The 14,817-nt window shown below is 48.2% G+C and overlaps 1 protein-coding gene across 1 annotated transcript in view; it reads left to right on the top strand.

Moving 5' to 3' along the window:
• The window catches only part of chd1l (chromodomain helicase DNA binding protein 1-like), a 45,440-nt gene that overhangs the window by 13,526 nt on the left and 17,097 nt on the right, over positions 1–14,817 (top strand). Inside the window, exons 11-14 of the mRNA XM_079506080.1 lie at positions 10,224–10,297; positions 10,532–10,642; positions 12,545–12,659; positions 13,778–13,931. Of these exons, the coding sequence (XP_079362206.1) occupies positions 10,224–10,297; positions 10,532–10,642; positions 12,545–12,659; positions 13,778–13,931 (454 nt within the window). The remainder of the gene's footprint in view (positions 1–10,223; positions 10,298–10,531; positions 10,643–12,544; positions 12,660–13,777; positions 13,932–14,817) is intronic.

The raw sequence follows: 14,817 nt of genomic DNA, 5'->3' as shown, positions 1-14,817 counted from the left end.
CTGTGTGTGTGTGTGTGTGTGTGTGTGTGTGTGTGTGTGTGTGTGTGTGTGTGTTGTACACTTTACACCTTAGAACTGTTTATTTGCATACAAACTCTCACAACTGGCCCATAAAAATAAGGTTCTGTTCAGAATGAATTGTCTCCTGTCTTTCCACAAAAATGCTCGATAGTGGGTTCGATAAGGACCCGGCTCGATAAGGACCCGGCTCGATAAGGTGATCGTTATCAATAAACATTAACGATCTCCATCCCTAGGTGTTAATATAATTTACTGCCGTTTTGTCATATTCACATGCAAAGCAGAGAGTTCACACCATTCTGTTTACACAACTTTCCAAAGATAAAACCATGTGAGGAATGTGTTGAAGCCTTGGGGTCCTTTCACACGGGAAGCCACTGGCTGACGTGCCAGTGTGGTGGTTATTCATTTTCAATTAGGGCTGTCAAATGATTAACCATTTTAATCAGATAAAAAATGAATTACTCATGATCAATGTTCCCCCTAAGGTGCGCCCGTGCGCGCGCGCGCACATGGCCAAATGCCCCCGCGCACAACTGAAATCTGTCGCGCACAGACACAGAAGCTGGTGTAAAAAAAAAAAGTTTTTATTTAAAAAAGAAATTGCCCCGAGTATCACTACAGTAATAATAGGCTACCTATCCCGAGTCGACATTTGCCCACACTTTATTTTTTATTTACTTTACACTTTATTTAGATTACACAGGCGAGGCGACCGCGACAGATAGGTCTCCTCCCCTCCTTTTATTACTCTATGGTCTCCTCTCCTCTCCTCCTGCCTGGGACCGAGGCTACTCCTCCTGTGTGTAGGAGTAACAGCAGCAGCAGCAGCAGTCAGTGTTAATGAAACGCCTAGAACCAGATAAGCTGGCGTTGCTTGGACCCGTGCGTTGATGGGACATTTAGATTTAAAAGGCGAACGGATGGAAGTGTGGATAAAAGCACGGCTGTGCGCAACAACAAGAGAGGGGGACTAACGTTAGCTTCTCGTTAGCTAACCAGCTAACGTTGTTATCACTACAGCACAACAAGCCTCCAGACAGTCCGGTGTGCTTGTGAATGAAACATGTGGAAGCTAACGTTCATCTCTAGCGGTCTAGCTATAGCCCCATATGGAACCTCTCTGTAATTCTCCAATCTGTTAATACAGCTTTCTTCAAAAGGGGCTGCTGACGTTCGACAATCTGAGAAACTAGGAGTTCAAAAACACAAACCAACAAACTCGGGTGTGTGTGTGTGTGTGTGTGTGAGCGTGTGTGTGTGTGTGTGTGTGTGTCCCAATACATTATTTCCGTTTTCTAATGCCCCCCCATGTAAAGCAATATTGAGTATTCATATAGCCTACCAGTCGTTCTCAACCTGTGGGTCCCCACATGATTTGGGGGTGGGGGGACCCCAGATGACAGTGAAGTGACAATTTAAGGACTTTTAAGACTTTTATAATACCTCAAAGGCTCTAAAAGAAAAAAATACCATTACTGCATCAAAAGTAATCAGCAAACCATGCTATAAAAACTGGTCAAACATTGGCCAGATTATTAAATGATAAAGAAAGAGGCAACAATTGTGAAAATAGTGGGTAGGGACTAGCGAGGGAGGGTAGTAGTGGGTAGGGACTAGCGAGGGAGGGTAGTAGTGGGTAGGGACTAGCGAGGGAGGGTAGTAGTGGGTAGGGACTAGCGAGGGAGAGTAGTAGTGGGTAGGGACTAGCGAGGGAGGGTAGTAGTGGGTAGGGACTAGCGAGGGAGGGTAGTAGTAGCCTGGCTAATAAACCAGACTAATATCACACAACACTGTCGCGGTATATCAGTCTGGGCTGGCTCCACTTGGATTTCATTTCCCGGGGAACATTTTCTGTTTGACGCAATTGGTCAGAGCTACTGTCAGTCAAAAGTCTCAAGCATTGAACGTCACTGTACCAAAGCCCGCCTATATTGCATACCGTGTCCCGATTGGTCCGACCTGTTCTCTGCTGTAGGAAAGAGGCGTGCTACTGAGCCTCGCCAGACCGTAATCCGCTGGTAGGCAACTTTTTTTTGCCAACGGCTGATTCGGTCTGGTTTATTAACCAGGCTAGGGTAGTAGTGGGTAGGGACTAGCGAGGGAGGGTAGTAGTGGGTAGGGACTAGCGAGGGAGGGTAGTAGTGGGTAGGGACTAGCGAGGGAGGGTAGTAGTGGGTAGGGACTAGCGAGGGAGGGTAGTAGTGGGTAGGGACTAGCGAGGGAGGGTAGTAGTGGGTAGGGACTAGCGAGGGAGGGTAGTAGTGGGTAGGGACTAGCGAGGGAGGGTAGTAGTGGGTAGGGACTAGCGAGGGAGGGTAGTAGTGGGTAGGGACTAGCGAGGGAGAGTAGTAGTGGGTAGGGACTAGCGAGGGAGGGTAGTAGTGGGTAGGGACTAGCGAGGGAGGGTAGTAGTGGGTAGGGACTAGCGAGGGAGGGTAGTAGTGGGTAGGGACTAGCGAGGGAGGGTAGTAGTGGGTAGGGACTAGCGAGGGAGGGTAGTAGTGGGTAGGGACTAGCGAGGGAGGGTAGTAGTGGGTAGGGACTAGCGAGGGAGGGTAGTAGTGGGTAGGGACTAGCGAGGGAGGGTAGTAGTGGGTAGGGACTAGCGAGGGAGGGTAGTAGTGGGTAGGGACTAGCGAGGGAGGGTAGTAGTGGGTAGGGACTAGCGAGGGAGTTTGCTTTTTTTCTGCCCAATTTAGTTGTTATTTCCTCCCCACACACATTTTCCGTGTGTTGTCAGTTGTCACTGCTGTTCTATCCTCTACTGACATCACCTGTTCTATCCTACTACTGACATCACTGTTCTATCCTACTACTGACATCACCTGCCAGTGAGGAGGCCCCACCGGGAGGACGTAGAGCCTCTATCCTAGTCCTCCCACCCAGCAATCCGGCCCCAGCCTGTAGCCTGTAGCCTGTAGCCTGTAGCCTGTAGCCTGTAGCCTGTAGCCTGTAGCCTGTAACATGCAATGACCAATAGTGTTTAGGCATGTTGTACTGTTGCTAGTCATGGCTGCCAGTTCCTAGCCTGGCTTCCCCGCATATGATATCATAAATGATCATATGCAGGGAGGAAACATCAGTGAACCCTCGCTATGAGTCTGACCGCGCCAGGCTAGCCAGTTCCCACCTGATGTTGTACTGTTGCTAGTCATGGCTGCCAGTTCCCACCTGATGTTGTACTGTTGCTAGTCATGGCTGCCAGTTCCCACCTGATGTTGTACTGTTGCTAGTCATGGCTGCCAGTTCCCACCTGATGTTGTACTGTTGCTAGTCATGGCTGCCAGTTCCCACCTGATGATGTACTGTTGCTAGTCATGGCTGCCAGTTCCCACCTGATGTTGTACTGTTGCTAGTCATGGCTGCCAGTTCCCACCTGATGTTGTACTGTTGCTAGTCATAAATCCCAGTTCCCACCTGATGATGTACTGTTGCTAGTCATGGCTGCCAGTTCCCACCTGATGTTGTACTGTTGCTAGTCATGGCTGCCAGTTCCCACCTGATGTTGTACTGTTGCTAGTCATGGCTGCCAGTTCCCACCTGATGTTGTACTGTTGCTAGTCATAAATCCCAGTTCCCACCTGATGATGTACTGTTGCTAGTCATGGCTGCCAGTTCCCACCTGATGTTGTACTGTTGCTAGTCATAAATCCCAGTTCCCACCTGATGATGTACTGTTGCTAGTCATGGCTAGCCAGTTCCCACCTGATGATGTACTGTTGCTAGTCATGGCTGCCAGTTCCCACCTGATGTTGTACTGTTGCTAGTCATGGATCCCAGTTCCCACCTGATGTTGTACTGTTGCTAGTCATGGCTGCCAGTTCCCACCTGATGTTGTACTGTTGCTAGTCATGGATCCCAGTTCCCACCTGATGTTGTACTGTTGCTAGTCATGGCTGCCAGTTCCCACCTGATGTTGTACTGTTGCTAGTCATGGATCCCAGTTCCCACCTGATGTTGTACTGTTGCTAGTCATGGCTGCCAGTTCCCACCTGATGTTGTACTGTTGCTAGTCATAAATCCCAGTTCCCACCTGATGATGTACTGTTGCTAGTCATGGCTAGCCAGTTCCCACCTGATGTTGTACTGTTGCTAGTCATAAATCCCAGTTCCCACCTGATGATGTACTGTTGCTAGTCATGGCTGCCAGTTCCCACCTGATGTTGTACTGTTGCTAGTCATGGATCCCAGTTCCCACCTGATGTTGTACTGTTGCTAGTCATGGCTGCCAGTTCCCACCTGATGTTGTACTGTTGCTAGTCATGGATCCCAGTTCCCACCTGATGTTGTACTGTTGCTAGTCATGGATCCCAGTTCCCACCTGATGTTGTACTGTTGCTAGTCATGGATCCCAGTTCCCACCTGATGTTGTACTGTTGCTAGTCATGGATCCCAGTTCCCACCTGATGTTGTACTGTTGCTAGTCATGGATCCCAGTTCCCACCTGATGTTGTACTGTTGCTAGTCATGGATCCCAGTTCCCACCTGATGTTGTACTGTTGCTAGTCATGGCTGCCAGTTCCCACCTGATGTTGTACTGTTGCTAGTCATGGATCCCAGTTCCCACCTGATGTTGTACTGTTGCTAGTCATGGCTGCCAGTTCCCACCTGATGTTGTACTGTTGCTAGTCATGGATCCCAGTTCCCACCTGATGTTGTACTGTTGCTAGTCATGGATCCCAGTTCCCACCTGATGTTGTACTGTTGCTAGTCATGGATCCCAGTTCCCACCTGATGTTGTACTGTTGCTAGTCATGGCTGCCAGTTCCCACCTGATGTTGTACTGTTGCTAGTCATGGATCCCAGTTCCCACCTGATGTTGTACTGTTGCTAGTCATGGATCCCAGTTCCCACCTGATGTTGTACTGTTGCTAGTCATGGCTGCCAGTTCCCACCTGATGTTGTACTGTTGCTAGTCATGGATCCCAGTTCCCACCTGATGTTGTACTGTTGCTAGTCATGGCTGCCAGTTCCCACCTGATGTTGTACTGTTGCTAGTCATGGATCCCAGTTCCCACCTGATGTTGTACTGTTGCTAGTCATGGATCCCAGTTCCCACCTGATGTTGTACTGTTGCTAGTCATGGATCCCAGTTCCCACCTGATGTTGTACTGTTGCTAGTCATGGCTGCCAGTTCCCACCTGATGTTGTACTGTTGCTAGTCATGGATCCCAGTTCCCACCTGATGTTGTACTGTTGCTAGTCATGGATCCCAGTTCCCACCTGATGTTGTACTATTGCTAGTCATGGCTGCCAGTTCCCACCTGATGTTGTACTGTTGCTAGTCATGGATCCCAGTTCCCACCTGATGTTGTACTGTTGCTAGTCATGGCTGCCAGTTCCCACCTGATGTTGTACTGTTGCTAGTCATGGATCCCAGTTCCCACCTGATGTTGTACTGTTGCTAGTCATGGATCCCAGTTCCCACCTGATGTTGTACTGTTGCTAGTCATGGATCCCAGTTCCCACCTGATGTTGTACTGTTGCTAGTCATGGCTGCCAGTTCCCACCTGATGTTGTACTGTTGCTAGTCATGGATCCCAGTTCCCACCTGATGTTGTACTGTTGCTAGTCATGGATCCCAGTTCCCACCTGATGTTGTACTGTTGCTAGTCATGGATCCCAGTTCCCACCTGATGTTGTACTGTTGCTAGTCATGGATCCCAGTTCCCACCTGATGTTGTACTGTTGCTAGTCATGGCTGCCAGTTCCCACCTGATGTTGTACTGTTGCTAGTCATGGCTGCCAGTTCCCACCTGATGTTGTACTGTTGCTAGTCATGGATCCCAGTTCCCACCTGATGTTGTACTGTTGCTAGTCATGGATCCCAGTTCCCACCTGATGTTGTACTGTTGCTAGTCATGGATCCCAGTTCCCACCTGATGTTGTACTGTTGCTAGTCATGGATCCCAGTTCCCACCTGATGTTGTACTGTTGCTAGTCATGGATCCCAGTTCCCACCTGATGTTGTACTGTTGCTAGTCATGGCTGCCAGTTCCCACCTGATGTTGTACTGTTGCTAGTCATGGATCCCAGTTCCCACCTGATGTTGTACTGTTGCTAGTCATGGCTGCCAGTTCCCACCTGATGTTGTACTGTTGCTAGTCATGGATCCCAGTTCCCACCTGATGTTGTACTGTTGCTAGTCATGGCTGCCAGTTCCCACCTGATGTTGTACTGTTGCTAGTCATGGCTGCCAGTTCCCACCTGATGTTGTACTGTTGCTAGTCATGGATCCCAGTTCCCACCTGATGTTGTACTGTTGCTAGTCATGGCTGCCAGTTCCCACCTGATGTTGTACTGTTGCTAGTCATGGCTGCCAGTTCCCACCTGATGTTGTACTGTTGCTAGTCATGGCTGCCAGTTCCCACCTGATGTTGTGTGGGAGTCCAGACTGATCCAGACCGTACTGGATAACTGATAGCTTGCATAATGTCTTGAGGCTAGGACTGAGGTCTAAGACATACAGGTCACCTGGCATGTTGTCTCCTCCAAAGAGGATGACACGATCTCCCACCATGCAGCAGCACATCCTAGACATCTGAGACAGGCCTTTCCCCCTGGGCTCAACCTTCTTCCAGGAGAAGGTCTCTGGATTTAATTTCCACATATCATTGAAGTACTGGTTAGAATGCCTGTAGCCACGAAATATGTACAGCTCTCCATTGTAGGTAAATTCTGAATGATCACAGCGTCCTCCTGGTAGAAGGTGTGTCCAGCCAGTGGTTGGTCTCTGTGTCAAACACTCTGATGGTGTTGTAGTACCGACACCACATCCAGCCCCCAAATACAAACATCTTTGTCCCGATGATGCTGGCAGAGTGACTGTGTGTAGCAGGAGGTGGAGTTCCTCTCGAGTTAATTGAGGTCCAGACCATTGTGCTGATGTCCAACTTGTAGATGTCATTGTTGTATCCAGTCGGCTGGGTCCATCCTCCATGAATATACATGACCTTCCCCAAGACACAGGCTGAGTGTTCCTTCATCCCCTTTGGAACAGTCCCAGAAACCTGTGGTTTGAACCATCTGTGGGCGTCGACATCAAACGCATAAAGAACGTTGCAGTAACCTTGGTTAGTCCACCCTCCCCAGAGGTAGACAGTATCTTCTATCAGCACAGCTGTGTGGCCCTCACGCCTGGAGGTAACCTCAAGGTGAGGTTCTCCTGTTCCAGGGGTCACTGGGGTCAACTTCCTCCAGCAGAAAGACACTGTGTCGAAGATGTTCACCTCAATCTGCTTTCCGTTAGCGTTTCCACCGAGTGAGTAAACGTTATGTCCGAATGCAACAGCCTCGTTATGGTAAAGCTCTGGAGCTCCTTCCAGAGGTAACCTCCAGCAGAACATTTCTCACACCGTAGATCAGGTCAGATTTATCACTTCTCGCTCTGGAACACAATGCAGTCCTTCTGCTGTGATCGCCGTCACTTATTGGTTCAGTGGTGCAAATGTCACGCAAAGCTTTGACCAATCGGCAAGGCCCATGAGTCGGCTCGGCCAATCCAGGAAGCCGATGAGCATGTCCTAATATGGCAAATTGATCGCCAAGGGGGGAGGCCCCTGGCCCCTGCCCGGTCGGTGACAGGATAAGTGCCGTAGACGTATAGCCGAGGTGAACTTACCTTTGTCCGGGGTGCCTAAGACGTAGGGCCGAGTTTTGTTTAATCCACGTTTATAGGCGAATCAAAATGAAAAAAGTAGCATGTTTGTAGCATTTTTAGCTAGCTACAGACCACGTAAAAACGGCCAAAATCCCCACGTGCACACCCGTGCACGCACACAAGCCGGCTGTATATGCATTATGGCTCATAATCTGGTCAAAATGCGATATTGGAGGCTTCATAAGAGCCTCATTTGAGATCGGGCTCAAAAAACATGTTCAGACACACACGGATCAAGTAGCTGATCCGTAATGGCCGACTTCTACTTCCGGTAAAAACGGAACAAGAGCCAGAGCTGCTTCTTCTTTCACTTTGTGTTCATCCAGTGCCCCCTACAGGCCGGCAGTCTCCAAGGAGTTAAGGCCTATTCATACGATGTGCTGTCGCCTTAAAGGGGAATACCACTCATTTTCAATATTTTACTATTCATTATCACTAGTCATTAATATACCTTTAGAGCTGTGTTTCCTAGAACTGGAGGTATGAAAAACATCACACCTGTGTGAACTGAGTGGTGCAAGGTCTTATATAGCCTGATCAGCTGTGGTCTGACGTAATGTCAGTGACCATAGTAACCATGCTCATTTTTTTGGGTCCCATGTACAGGTACACACACGTACAGGTACACACATACATAGACACAAACATAGATACAGACAAAGCTGGTTGTTGGAGTGGTTTGCACCACTCAAAAATCATTAACATTGTGAATTATCACATCTTGATGATGTCATCAAGATCTCTAGTCTCACGTGAATGAATCCAGAGGTTCACCTACTGATGTCCATGTCTCTGTGGTCGGCGGTTCGAATCCCGGCTCCTCCTGTCCACATGTCGAAGTGTCCTTGGGCAAGACACTGAACCCTACATTGCCTCCAATGAGTCGGTCGGTGTGAGCTCGCCACCGTCTGTGTGTGAATGTGGGAAGTGAGGACGCTGGCGTCGACTGTTCGCCGCTTCACCTCCCAATGTATAAATGAATGAACCAATGTAAAGCACCTTGAGCACTTGGAAAAGCGCTGTAAAAATGCCATTCAATTCATTATTATTGATGTCCATGTCTCCGTTCTGTTGACATGAATGAATCCAGAGGTTCACCTACTGGTACCATGTCTCTGTTCTGTTGAATGAATGAATGAATGAATCCAGAGGTTCACCTACTGATGTCCATGTCTCTGTTCTGTTGAATGAATGAATGAATGAATGAATCCAGAGGTTCACCTACTGATGTCCATGTCTCTGTTCTGTTGAATGAATGAATGAATGAATCCAGAGGTTCACCTACTGATGTCCATGTCTCTGTTCTGTTGAATGAATGAATCCAGAGGTTCACCTACTGGTACCATGTCTCTGTTCTGTTGAATGAATGAATGAATGAATGAATCCAGAGGTTCACCTACTGATGTCCATTTCTCTGTTCTGTTGAATGAATTAATGAATCCAGAGGTTCACCTACTGATGTCCATGTCTCTGTTCTGTTGAATGAATGAATGAATGAATCCAGAGGTTCACCTACTGATGTCCATGTCTCTGTTCTGTTGAATGAATGAATGAATGAATGAATGAATCCAGAGGTTCACCTACTGATGTCCATGTCTCTGTTCTGTTGAATGAATTAATGAATCCAGAGGTTCACCTACTGATGTCCATGTCTCTGTTCTGTTGAATGAATGAATCCAGAGGTTCACCTACTGGTACCATGTCTCTGTTCTGTTGAATGAATGAATGAATGAATGAATCCAGAGGTTCACCTACTGATGTCCATTTCTCTGTTCTGTTGAATGAATTAATGAATCCAGAGGTTCACCTACTGATGTCCATGTCTCTGTTCTGTTGAATGAATGAATGAATGAATCCAGAGGTTCACCTACTGATGTCCATGTCTCTGTTCTGTTGAATGAATGAATGAATGAATCCAGAGGTTCACCTACTGATGTCCATGTCTCTGTTCTGTTGAATGAATGAATGAATGAATGAATGAATCCAGAGGTTCACCTACTGATGTCCATGTCTCTGTTCTGTTGAATGAATGAATGAATGAATGAATGAATCCAGAGGTTCACCTACTGATGTCCATGTCTCTGTTCTGTTGAATGAATGAATGAATGAATCCAGAGGTTCACCTACTGATGTCCATGTCTCTGTTCTGTTGAATGAATGAATGAATGAATCCAGAGGTTCACCTACTGATGTCCATGTCTCTGTTCTGTTGAATGAATGAATGAATGAATCCAGAGGTTCACCTACTGATACCATGTCTCTGTTCTGTTGAATGAATGAATGAATGAATCCAGAGGTTCACCTACTGATGTCCATGTCTCTGTTCTGTTGAATGAATGAATGAATGAATGAATCCAGAGGTTCACCTACTGATGTCCATGTCTCTGTTCTGTTGAATGAATGAATGAATGAATGAATGAATGAATCCAGAGGTTCACCTACTGATGTCCATGTCTCTGTTCTGTTGAATGAATGAATGAATGAATGAATGAATGAATCCAGAGGTTCACCTACTGATGTCTCTGTTCTGTTCACCCAGAGGCCATCGGGTGCTGCTGTTCTCTCAGATGACCAGAGTGTTGGACATCCTACAGGATTACATGGAATACAGAGGTAATGGATTACATTCTACAGGATTACATGGAATACAGAGGTAATGGATTACATTCTACAGGATTACATGGAATACAGAGGTAATGGAGTGTGTGTGTGTGTGTGTGTGTGTGTGTGTGTGTGTGTGTGTGTGTGTGTGTGTGTGTGTGTGTGTGTGTGTGTGTGTGTGTGTGTGTGTGTGTGTGTGTGTGTGTGTGTGTGTGTGTGTGTGTGTGTGTGTGTGTGTGCGCGCAGGGTACAGCTATGAGCGTCTGGATGGATCAGTGAGAGGAGAGGAACGTAACCTGGCCATCAAGAACTTCAGCCACAAGGACGTGTTCGTGTTCCTGCTCAGCACCAAAGCAGGTGATTATTACAACTAATTACCATAAAAAAGGGTCGGTAGCCAAATTCCAATACCCAAAATCTCACTCACACTGCCACTCCAGCATGGTGGTGTTACAGTGAAATTGGTGACCTGCTGAAATATGTGCCAATCGTAAAGACATCACATAACGTCAGTGTCCGAACGTAAGTCATTGTGGTTAGTTTTTTAGCAGAGTTCAACCTTGCGGTATTTAGGCAACGTATTTCATATTTTCCCTCCCATTCACGAGTTTCACAAGTTAATTGATGTAGAACAGCTTCCCTCCCGTGCACAAGTTATGTTGTCATTGTTAAATTCGCCGCTTTTAATAACATTTAAGACTTACGTGGTTTTCCTCGGACAGACACGGATTACGCATTCGGGTGACGTAACCGAAAATCCGTGAGTCACACTGGCTTGCTAGGGCTTCTGGGAAACTGAGGCGCAATGTTAGTCTATGGCTCGCAATGGCCGCGTCACATTTCTGGACACTATTACAAGTGAAACGGAACGATGATCGTGGCGTGGTGGTTCTTCAAAGGTTAGTGAAAAACTAGGCAGCCAGATTGGGGTGTATTTATAACTGTTAACGACCTCCATGTACGTTATGTGAACTTCACACGATGGTAACATATTTCAGCTGGTCACCAATTTCACCGTAACACGGCCATGCTGGAGTGTGAGTGAGCGAGTGGCCGAGATTTTGGGCATTGTAATTTGGCTAGTGGGTCTGTTTAGTGTTTATTGGGTCTGTTTAGTGTTTGTGTTGAACGAGAACGCAACGGGAAGTCTGATAATATCCTGTCTCTCTCAAACACACAGTAGTCTTTGTGCAAATCATTTACTATGCAAACACACGCAAATCGACCGCTAGATTTCCCTGTCATGTACAATAGTGAAACAACTTCATGAGAGAGATGTACTAGAGCAGCCCCCACAGCCAGTCTCTGACTGAGCCTTCCTCATTGAGAGAGATGTACTAGAGCAGCCCCCACAGCCAGTCTCTGACTGAGCCTTCCTCATTGAGAGAGATGTACTAGAGCAGCCCCCACAGCCAGTCTCTGACTGAGCCTTCCTCATTGAGAGAGATGTACTAGAGCAGCCCCCACAGCCAGTCTCTGACTGAGCCTTCCTCATTGAGAGAGATGTACTAGAGCAGCCCCCACAGCCAGTCTCTGACTGAGCCTTCCTCATTGCAAAATGGCTTGCATTTTTATCACAAATCCCAGTTAGAGTAGATATAGATTTGAACTGTTTTTCATATAATTCAAAATAGCGGGAGATCTAAGAGTCATAGGTCCCCATACCACATTTGTTCCTCGTGAGGAGACGCATAATATGCACACATATATGCACACTACTGTACACATATTATGTGTACAGTATTGAAGTTGTATTGCTGGCGGTAAAAGAGCAGTAAGAAGGGGTCACGGTGACACAGTCGGTAGTGCTGTCGCCTCACAGCTAGAAGGTCCTGGGTTCGATTCCTGCTGGGGACGCTGTGGGCGTGTTCCCTCCTCGTGTCCCCTAGAGTAGGTACCCTCACAAAAACATGCAGTAATCCTGGTCTCTAAACTGCCTCCCCCTGGCCAGCCGGGGCGCCTGATGGAGGGGAAAGGGAACTGGTCGGAATAACGTGTTCCTTCCACGCGCTACGTCCGGCCAGGGAAACTCCCCCCTGTCAGGTGAAAAGAAGCAGCTTGGACTCCTCATGCATAGAAGGAAGCATGAGGTCAGTCCCCTGCTCTCCCCAGGTTGGCAGAGGAAGTGTAGCGCGCCCAGGATTACATTAGATAATTGACACTGGGTGAAAAAATGGGTTACAAAATTGTGGGATAAAATTTAGGACAAAAAGAGCAGTAGGACTTACAGTAAGTGCTTCCGGCTGGCTGTCTCTGCAGGCGGAGTGGGCATGAACCTCACCGCCGCCGACACCGTCATCTTCATGGACAGTGACTTCAACCCCCAGAATGACTTGCAGGCTGCAGCACGCTGCCATCGGATTGGCCAGAACAGGTAATGACTTGCAGGCTGCAGCACGCTGCCATCGGATTGGCCAGAACAGGTAATGACTTGCAGGCTGCAGCACGCTGCCATCGGATTGGCCAGAACAGGTAATGACTTGCAGGCTGCAGCACGCTGCCATCGGATTGGCCAGAACAGGTAATGACTTGCAGGCTGCAGCACGCTGCCATCGGATTGGCCAGAACAGGTAATGACTTGCAGGCTGCAGCACGCTGCCATCGGATTGGCCAGAACAGGTAATGACTTGCAGGCTGCAGCACGCTGCCATCGGATTGGCCAGAACAGGTAATGACTTGCAGGCTGCAGCACGCTGCCATCGGATTGGCCAGAACAGGTAATGACTTGTAGGCTGCAACACGCTGCCATCGGATTGGCCAGAACAGGTAATGACTTGCAGGCTGCAACACGCTGTTGTGTGTTTGTGTGTACCACATTGAGATGATTTCATTGGCTGAACACGGAATGATTGATGTATGACGTTATGAGCGCCCCTCACAAGTGTGATTTTTTTTGAGTGGTGCAAACCACTCCAACAACCAGCTTTGTCTGTGTCTATGTATGTGTGTACCTGTACGTGTGTGTACCTGTACGTGGGACCCAAAAGAATGAGCATGGTTACTATGGTCGCTGACATTACGTCAGACCACAGCTGATCAGGCTATATAACACCTTGCACCACTCAGTTCACACGGGTGTGATATCTATGGGCTGCAGCACATGGAACTCAATAAAAGTGTTGACAGATATGTTTTCTCTCAATCATGTCACAATATGCATGGTGTTTTCATCATGTCACAATATGCATGGTGTTTTCATCATGTCACAATATGCATGGTGTTTTCTCTCTCTCAATCATGTCACAATATGCATGGTGTTTTCTCTCAATCATGTCACAATATGCATGGTGTTTTCTCTCCCTCGTCTCGTGTCACAATATGCATGGTGTTTTCTCTCAATCATGTCACAATATGCATGGTGTTTTCTCTCAATCATGTCACAATATGCATGGTGTTTTCTCTCAATCATGTCACAATATGCATGGTGTTTTCTCTCCCTCGTCTCGTGTCACAATATGCATGGTGTTTTCTCTCCCTCGTCTCGTGTCACAGGGCAGTGAAAGTGATCCGCCTGCTGGGCCGGGACACGGTGGAGGAGATCGTCTACAGCCGCGCCGCGTCCAAGCTCCGCCTCACCAACACCGTCATCCAGGAAGGACGCTTCTCTCTCCTGGACCAGGCCCAGGCCGCGGCCAGTGGACTGCAGGTGAGTTAGTCTTCTCTCTCCTGGACCAGGCCCAGGCCGCGGCCAGTGGACTGCAGGTCAGTTAGTCTTCTCTCTCCTGGACCAGGCCCAGGCCGCGGCCAGTGGACTGCAGGTCAGTTAGTCTTCTCTCTCCTGGACCAGGCCCAGGCCGCGGCCAGTGGACTGCAGGTGAGTTAGTCTTCTCTCTCCTGGACCAGGCCGCGGCCAGTGGACTGCAGGTCAGTTAGTCTTCTCTCTCCTGGACCAGGCCCAGGCAGCGGCCAGTGGACTGCAGGTCAGTTAGTCTTCTCTCTCCTGGACCAGGCCGCGGCCAGTGGACTGCAGGTCAGTTAGTCTTCTCTCTCCTGGACCAGGCCGCGGCCAGTGGACTGCAGGTCAGTTAGTCTTCTCTCTCCTGGACCAGGCCCAGGCCGCGGCCAGTGGACTGCAGGTCAGTTAGTCTTCTCTCACCTGGACCAGGCCCTCAAACTGAATCAATAGAAATCAATAAAAGACAGAGATATCCGTCCATGGCATAGCTGATCTACAAGCTAACAAAGCGCCACAATGCGACGATAAGCTGTTTTTGCTGAGTGGCACTTGCTGTATTGTACTGTATGAATCAAGCATTGCTGTCCAAAAGCTGCTGTCCCTTTTCCCTTTGATTCTGTGCATTCTACAATATTCTTCTGGTATTCTGTCTGGACTGTCTAAACACTCCACAGGCCTGTCTACTACCAGGACACTTGACGGGACATGATTTTGTATTTTGCTTTCCAGTTCTGATTAAAAACTACAGCACATTTTAAAACATGGCAGGCTACTGTAGTAAGCAATGCAGCTGCAGCTAATACAATTCATAATGGGTTTGTTATAGTGCTGCTGCGTGCCCAGAGCCATGGTGCAA

Source organism: Electrona antarctica (genome assembly GCF_951216825.1).
Source record: "Electrona antarctica genome assembly, chromosome: 7".
Taxonomy (NCBI): Eukaryota; Metazoa; Chordata; class Actinopteri; order Myctophiformes; family Myctophidae; genus Electrona; species Electrona antarctica.
Note: the sequence above shows the minus strand (reverse complement) of the source record. Positions and strands in the feature narration are given on the sequence as shown.